We start from the raw sequence: 8,950 nt of genomic DNA, 5'->3' as shown, positions 1-8,950 counted from the left end.
TGACTTTTTATGAAGCGAAAATGACAAAAAAGTGACATTTGATTATATTTTTAAGAGTATGTTTCTTTTGCCGATATAATTTAACTAATCAATAATTTTCTGTCCAATTGAAAAATAGATTTTCTCCTTTTCTGAAAAACTTAATTTATTGAACTGCACGTCACTTTTGAAGTAAAGGAATAATTTCAATAAAATCGGAGAACAATTCAATTAGGCGTTCCAAATACATAAATCAATTAAGTAAATCTATTTTCAGTCAAAGTGGATCTTAGTGCTTAAATATTTAGGGTAAATTTATTTACATGTCCAATTCTGTAAACCGCAGGAGATCTAAGTTGCTCGGTTGAGGTAATATTTTTAATTAACAACAAATTAAATTATTTACAGTTCTTAAGATGCTTAGATTAGCATGAAATTATTAATATCCTTTTCAGATTTAAGACTTATTAGCATCAAAATTATTAAGTCGCTTGTCAATTTAACATGTAATATTACTATATTTTAGTTCTGTTTATGACCGAAAAAGATTTCGATAAGCAGTTTGCAGAATTGAATATGTCCGTGATAAATTCACTCTAACTGAAATATTTAAACACTAAGATCTATTTTAATCGAAAATAAGGTCATTTTCAGCTCTTAACTTATTCTCGTCTAGTAAATTGTAATTGTTCCAATAGAAGATACGAGATGTATAATATGTAAACATCTCGTCTTTTAATCGTGTACTGTGAAAAGCAAGACTAGAATTCAGCGAAGACAGATTCGAGGACACGTATCTTAGCGCAAATTGAGATTCATGCGATCAACCTATCCTACGTGTCCGAGCAGCGAAGAAGCACAGCGTCCTGAGGATTCCGCAAGGGCGTACAAGGGCTGACAATGTCCCTAATACCAGCCGAATAATGATACGCGTAACAAACCGCATTCATTCAGCGGGAAAAAAAAAAAAAAAACAACTTTCGGCCGACAAATTGAATCCGCGGGTCTCGGGGCAGGCGGTCGTCCCCACCGCGTGCGGAAGGAGGTGCGGAATAAAATCGCGGCATTTTCGCGAGAGGGGGGGGACCTGTCCGCGTGTGTGCTCGGTCGCGAGCCAGCCGTGTGAGGTGTGCGGCGTCGGAGAAGCGAGCATCAGGAGGGAAGACGAGAAAACGAGATCGCGCGCGCGGGGCTTCCCGGTGGAAACGGGATAAACCCACGCGAGACGCAGGGAAGAGCGCGAAGGAGCGAAGAGCTCACTTCCCCGCGGCAGGGGTGGCAAGGGCAGGGGGCGGCGGGGCCGAGGGCGGGAGGGGAGGAGAAGGAAGTGGAAGCTGCGAGATCGTCGGCGGGCGCTGGTGGGGATAAAAGGGCGGTCGCGCAGGCGCGACTTGCGACAGAACTGCTTCGCGCGGCGACGCTCAGTCTCGTCCGTCGCAATCCGGTGCAGATATACGTGCAATTACCCTGTCAACAGTGCTTAAAATCCTCGGTTCGTGCTCGTGCTGCATTTCATTAGCACACACGGTGATCGATAACGCGCACGTCGACGAGTTCGTCGTCGATCGTCGACGCGTCGCGCGATCGACGCGCGTATAAAGGACGAAAAGGAGAGGAAAAAAGAAAAAGAAAACAGAAACAAAAAAAGGTGGCAGCCGCGGGAGAAAGTTTTACGGAGAGCACGCGGCGCGCGCGAAGAGATAAATCCGAGGTGATTTGAATTCGACCGCTCTGAATCGTCGCGGAAAAGCGGAGAGGGACTCTGTTGTTCGGCGTGAAGTTTGACGTGAATCTGTCGGACGGTGAATCCTGGTGGTGACGCGCGTCAGTAGTGCCGTCAGTCCGGCTGGAACGCGCGAGACGAGTGGTAGTGTGGAAAGACTACGTCGTGCGTTCACCGATTTTCATTATCGCGAGCGAGTGGTACGTATCAACGTGATAGAAGGAAAGAGCGTGCGGTGTGCGAAGCGAGCAGATGTGGTGCCGGGTAATTTCATCCAGTTGCGTTCACGCGACCTAACTGCCGGCGCGGCGGAGTGAAGTCAGTCGTCAGTGTGTTTGTTAGCCGCGAATCGTTTGGTCGCCGAGGGACCGCTGCTCGAGCTTTTTCGTACACGCTGCCGTCGAGATGAAGACTTGCCACCTGTGGCTAGAAGTGGCTGTCGCTCTCCTGACGATAGCAGGTAAGTCACCTGCGTGTGTATTGAGACGTGATATTGAAAAACATTCAGGATATTGAAAAACGATTTGTCCCTCGTACCTTTTACCATTCTCATGGATGTGTTTTGCGATATGTGTGGGTGGGTGTGTATGTGTGTGTCTGTACGTGGGTGTGTGTTAACTCTCAATTAAACGCTCGAAATTGAGCCATTCATTAAGACCCGGTTCTACCAACGTAAGATTAATTTTAATCTCGGTTTAATTGATTGTTTATTTTTTCTTTAATTCTTAGAATTGGAAAATTTAGAAAATTCTAATTCTTAGGAGTTAGAAGAAGATAAAAAGAAAATCGAACTGAAATTAAAGTTAATCTTCATTAGTGGAACTCCGAGTGTCTAAGGGCTGCGCACAATAGGAGAAATATTAGGAACAGATATTAAATATAAGAATTTCAACTTATCAGAACTGTGTACTGTGGAATGTGCGCTTTCTTAAAATTCTTATATTTAATATCTGTTCCTAATATTTCTTCCTATTGTGCGTAGACCCTAACACTCTCTCTCGTTATTTACATCAAAAATTTGCGTTCTTCTTTAATGCGAAATCAAAATGTCTAAATTATCGATGTAAAGTTTTGTCGTCTAGTGACATACATTCCTGGGTATGATTATGATTGGCTGCATTTAGTAAAAAAAACGACCGTTGTGTAAAGTTGATTAATGATTGATTTTGCTCTATTTCTCACTGGATTTATAGTAAATGTATGAATTAATCACACATTTATATTCATTTTTATGAATGCAGTTCAATTTTAATCTCGGTTTACTAACTTTTTACTCTTTTTAGTTCTGAAAATAGCAAAAAGATAAAAATCATACGTTGAACCGAGATTAAAGTTAATCTATATAGTAGAAACGGATATTAAAGAATTTAAAAACGGTTGCTTTTTCTACTGAACGCAACCGATAAAATATTGCGTAAGAGGAAGTATAAGAAAATTGTTTTCGCGTAACCGCGAAATGAAATGGAATACATTCTGTAATATTTAAATGAAGAAAATTAATGCAATTCTCTTTTTGTCAAAGTCTCAAAGTATCTTAACTGTATCTTTGATGAATATCGTAAATTATTTTTAGATTCAAAATGTAAAAAAACTAATTTTTTTAATAGAATATATGTTCTAAAATTTTTAAATATGTTATTACATTTTTATAATTATAATTTTAAATGTATTTTATCGTTACATATTTAAACTTATTTTATAATCTGCAATATATAATTTCGCAAGATGAGAGCTTCCATCACTTCGGTATATTTCTGTGAAGTGGAATCATCATAAATTTTATTCTAATGATATCAAAATAACGGATATAAAATGATGTACATTAGGAATTGATAGGAGTTTATCGATAAAACCACGTTAAGGGAATATTATTATAAAATAGCACTTCTCGAAGGGTAAAAAAATTGACTTTAGAAATTGCGAAGAAACATTATTAAAGTCCGTTATAAAACTGCATTTCCTTTGTACAAAAATGTTCATTGTTATAAGGACATAATAAATACTTTATTTTCTCTTTTGGAACGGCAACTCGCCAAAAAGCCGCGGTGCTTCGCGCTTCCAGACTCAGCTGGTTAGAATTGAAAAACGAGGTGACAATTGTCACCCCGTAATGCATGTGTAAAAGTCTCCTTCGTAAAATAGCTCTCCCGCTGGTTACATTGTCGCGTTTCGACGCTCATCGCGCCGTATGACGCCAAAGGCAAAGACAACATTCGTGCGGCTGGACCTCGCGCAAAAAAACGTGGTCGACGACGACGATTCGTTCGTATTCTACACACGTTTTTTATACATTTCTTTCACAACGTTTACGTTGTCGGTGCGTAGGAAAACGAGTCGAATAACAAGTCGTGATGGAGATAATTATTGTACCGAATTTGCGTCTTTCATCGCGTTAATGCAAGCTGGCCGTAAAACTGGAAATCAAGAAATTGTGTCAGACAAATTGAAAACAGTCCGGGCAAGTCAGGAAAAAGTCAGGGGATTTTGTAAAATTTTCTGCAAAATTAAAATTCTCTTGGCTTTTTCGAAGAGTTTAATCTGCATACATTACGCACAGTTCTGAAATATAACAAGCGTCAATAACATTAATAGTAATATTACATAGTGATTTACATTATTAAATCGATCTTACAACAAAATATTTAATCATTTCCAAATAAGACGAAAATATAATTTTAAAATATGTTGAAAATAAATTTAAAGAAGTGTTAAAAATAAAATTTTTTAATATTATTTTTTTTGAAGTCAGAAGAAATCATAAAATTTTGTCTGAAAGTTAGGAAAAAGTTATGAAAGTTTAGAATGAAGAATTTGTGACAACGCTGTAATAGGATTCACAAAGTTGTATTAGATTTAACGTGTGTTATTGTATTCTATACTTCGAAACAAAATGGCGCTTGTTTGTTTATAATATTTTGATTATGAGACAATTGAAATAATTTAAATTTACATACGAGCGAAGCTCTGTCCTCGAAAACGACGGTTTTCTCTTCCGAAAAGAGCATGCCAATTAGAGCAACTTGGGAAAAAGAGTTGATCTTTTCGCGCTGTGGTCCATGAAGTTTTTTTTTTTGTTTACCGAGATATAAATTTGCTGCAATTACGGTATATTGTTTATACCTCAAAATAACAGTCGTTGTACGTTAACTGACACGAAATAACGGCGGTGGAACAAATTGGTAGCATGAAGTTTGAATCGATTGTTTTTCCAAGTTTTCCATTAGCAATCCTGTTTACATATACTAGTCTTTTAACAATAAAAGTATTTATGTTATTTTCTATTCTCATATCGTGTTGCATTCATAGTGCATTTTACGCGAGAAATTGTTTCAATTACAAGGATTAGTAACATGGGTTTCTGAGGAAAACTTCGAATGCACTTGCGCAATTATCATATTTTGGGATTACTTTTCTCGTAAAGGGTCGTATTCTGTAAGTAAAGAAACAGCTTCAAGAACTTTCTTCTTTTTTTCTTAAGTCAACCTCCTGTAATATTAATACTTATAAAACAAAAAAATAGAGTAACTATAATATTAATTTGAAGTTAGCAATGAACATAATATACATACATACATGAATAAGTGCTAAAGTAGATCTCTATATATTTTGAAGTCATCTATTTGATGGGCCCGAAAGACTTTCTTACGCGTTTTTACGCTTTATCGTACGGCATCTTTTATTCATGCCGGAGAACATCATTCGACATACCGTCGTCATCATGACGAATTCGCACCGATAATTCAGACGTTTTGTGTTAAAGAAGAGCGTAAGTTCTCGTAGAAAGAGAGAGAGGGGGGAGGGAGGGAGGGAGGGAGGGAGAGTGAGAGAGAGAGAGAGAGAGAGAGAGAGAGAGAGAGAGAGAGAGAGAGAGAGAGAGAGAAAGTATTTAATCGATGGCTCAATTTCGAGCGTTTAATTAAGGGTCTGCATCGTGCTTAATTCAATGTCTCTATCGTCGCGTCGCGGACGATTTCTAGACACTATCGGTGGTATCTCGTTTCCCTTTGCGTGGAAATTCAAATGCGCAGGACGAACCCTTCACCCTCCACGGCGGCCCCTTTTCCCGCGCCACTCACAGTAGCTTGATTACAGTCGCGAAACTCCATTGTCACTCCCGCGCAAACTCATTTGATTTCTCTCGACGCTTTTTCGACGATTGCTATGTTTGCTAGGAAGGAGGCGAGAACGAAGAGACCGAAACGGAAAACACGAGGATGAATGTTTGGGAGAATCGACGAATCTTTCCATAGCTTTACAGCTTTTAGAGTAACGAAATAGTCAGCTTTTTTTTTATGAATCGGCATGCTAATTTAATAGTCTGATGTCTTAGCCATGAAAGCAAATTCTCGATATAATGATCCGGTCGATATAATGATCATGAAGTTTCAGTGACCTGTCTGTGTGACTCTAAAATAATATGAAACACATTATTTATTTATATATTCTCTTTATTTTAATTTTAAGAAATATGTATACAATAAACCTGGGTATATATACACACTATATAGATTTATTGCAGTTTAATTAAAAACTGTGGTTGAATATATTTTATTTCCACTTTTCATCTTATTTCAATGATTAAATAAGTCTGTATTTTATTTTAAAAGAAAAATAATTTTTCTGTGAATTAAAAAGTTTACGTATCTTTTATATCTTTTGTTTTTAATATCAGGATAAAAATAGCGAAATGGAAACAATCTCTGTGTTATTAGCAGAGAAAATTTGAAAATACTTTTTATATTTTTAAAAAAGATTTTACATATATATATATATATATACACACATATATATCGAAGCAAACGAGTAAACTTTTCTAATGCTTTCCTAGAAAAAAATGAGGCACTATTTTATATAACAATAATAATAATAATTTATATATTGTATATGAAACTATAAAATTATAACTTATATAATGAACTTTATACCATATTCTATACATTTATCGACAAATCGATTATACTATAGTTTTGCATGTGATCTTGTTGGTGAGTTATAAGAAAAAATTTCGTTTTATATCTCTACATGGAGACCCACGAGGCTTATGAAAAGATAATGTAATATTTGTACACCGATTTCTGCGTAAAACCGTTGTTTGAAGAGGGCTCAATCTAAGAACCGAAACTTGTTATTATATATATTTTAAGTAGTTATATGTTTTTATATTTATGGATCAATTATGTGTTGTGTTTTTTAAAATTTTGTTTTAATTAGACGTTACATTAATTTGATTGTTTGACTCTTACATTGCCCTTTTCTTAGTGTTGTTTATTTCTATACATTTGTATAAAATGGTAAATGAATAATATTGGTTGCCGGTTCTAATATTTTTGAAACTTTCACGGGTACTTTCTATGTAGATGTGTTTCGTGAGTTGTCTCCATATCTATGTCCATTTTTGAAATGTCAATTGTTATCTTGTATCTGTTGCTTGTTCTATTATCTAACATGAAGAGTGCTTTACTAAATTTTTCAAGATACACATCCATAAGACTTTTCTTGATAGTTATAGGTTTTTTTATCTTATCATGTTTATCATATGCGCTTCGCTTAGCGCCGAGACACTTATCGTGTCTCCTGATATATGCAGGTATATGCACGGAAAGAATTTTTTCTTAAAATTTACCCTAAAAATATATATGAGTTGTGGGACAACATTGTATTCCGAAGAATTTCATGTAAACCTCTCTTATTTACTAACAAAACTACGATAAAATATAAAATAAGTTTGATTAATTTTACTGAAATGCATGGTGAAAATCTATAAAATATTGTATCGTACCATAACTATGTACTATATTTTCAGGGTAAATTTTAAGAAAATATTTTTTCCGTGTGTATACTGCAGACTATTGAAGACCTACAGTATGCATGTTAAATAAAGTAATTCGTTTAAAATTACGACGGAAGTAAGAGTAATATTCTCGGCTTGTGCAATTAGTGAGTTAAAAAACTACCCATGAGTTGAAAACGGATGAAAATCCGTAAACTGTGGAGGCGCGCGCTCAACAAAGGATCGCCAACATTTAATGTGAGAGAATTACGCTTGTACTCGTTCCGTGCGAATTTATTTACACGCCTAGCTGTCGCGAACGCATTAGCCGCCCGAATCGAGAACTACGTGTATGGAGTTTAATTACAATTTTGATGAGGGCGGCGTTAAGCCAGGAATATCACGACCGAGTGCTCCGTATAGACACGCGCACACGCAAACTGATCTACCGAGACACAGTTGCGGTATTAGGCGGTTCACAGTTGACGTTCGTAAGAGAAGAGAACAGGTAGCTTAATTAATTAGACTTCGAGCTGGTACGTTTTTTATTGTATCGAGATCGCCAACTAGACGCGGATGCGCCGGCCGCGACGTTAGGACGATTTGGAGCGTATCGAGCGAGTGCATTTCGGTTCTTACCTTCCGAAAACTTTGTGCAGTTACTTAGGCTCAGCTCGAATGCGCCTCATGATTTGTCTTTAGTACTGACAGTTGTTTGAAGCCGATCTACGCGTGTATCGGAAGTGAAATTGTCGCTGTCGTGACTAGTTATAATTGAGAGACTGCGTTAATGGACCACGAACGACCGACCACGAATATTATTCGCGGAGATGATTCGTAGTTTAGCACTGGAAAAGGCAAGCTAGATGCAAACTTTCAGTGCAATCGCGAATATCTCGAAGACTCAGAGAGATGTAATTTAATTTTTTAATTAAACGGTAAGGGAGTTACGTGGAAATATTTCCAGTTGGCAAAATACGAAATTTTAATAGCCTTTCATTTGTAAGATGAAATAATATTAATATTGAGGTTTTTTTTAATGCACTCGACATTTGTTCTCGCAGACTGCTTATCTTAATTACTCAGATGATATTCTGTTTTGCGGGTGGGTGGTGTGTGAATTATAATAGTAATAATAATATATCATACATTATTACTATACTGGATAATATTAATGTTAATCATCAGATATTATGGAGGCAAATCATTGTCTGATGATTATTTGCATTAGTTTCATGTTTGTGTGCAAGTCATATTTTTATGAATTTCTTTAACTAATTTTCTTTTACAATATTACGTTTTAATTAAAAAGATTTTTCACATATACGTAGATAACTTTTTATGACTCGCATACGACCAAAAAAGTTAAAAAGTTAAAACCAAAAAAGTAGTGAAATATCTTTATTCTCGATAAAGAAAGTCTTAATTTATATTAATTATTACAGTATATAAAATATGCTGAGAGAGAGGGGGGGGGG

The 8,950-nt window shown here is 36.3% G+C and overlaps 1 protein-coding gene across 1 annotated transcript in view; it reads left to right on the top strand.

Moving 5' to 3' along the window:
* The first annotated feature begins 1,414 nt into the window (after positions 1–1,414).
* The window catches only part of LOC108777350 (platelet endothelial cell adhesion molecule), a 152,363-nt gene continuing 144,827 nt past the window's right edge, over positions 1,415–8,950 (top strand). The window contains exon 1 of the mRNA XM_018544209.1: positions 1,415–2,162. Coding sequence (XP_018399711.1) covers positions 2,108–2,162 — 55 coding nt within the window. The 5' untranslated portion in view covers positions 1,415–2,107. The remainder of the gene's footprint in view (positions 2,163–8,950) is intronic.

The sequence above is a fragment of the Cyphomyrmex costatus genome, unplaced genomic scaffold (assembly GCF_001594065.2).
Source record: "Cyphomyrmex costatus isolate MS0001 unplaced genomic scaffold, Ccosl1.0 scaffold43, whole genome shotgun sequence".
In the NCBI taxonomy this organism is placed as follows: Eukaryota; Metazoa; Arthropoda; class Insecta; order Hymenoptera; family Formicidae; genus Cyphomyrmex; species Cyphomyrmex costatus.
Note: the sequence above shows the minus strand (reverse complement) of the source record. Positions and strands in the feature narration are given on the sequence as shown.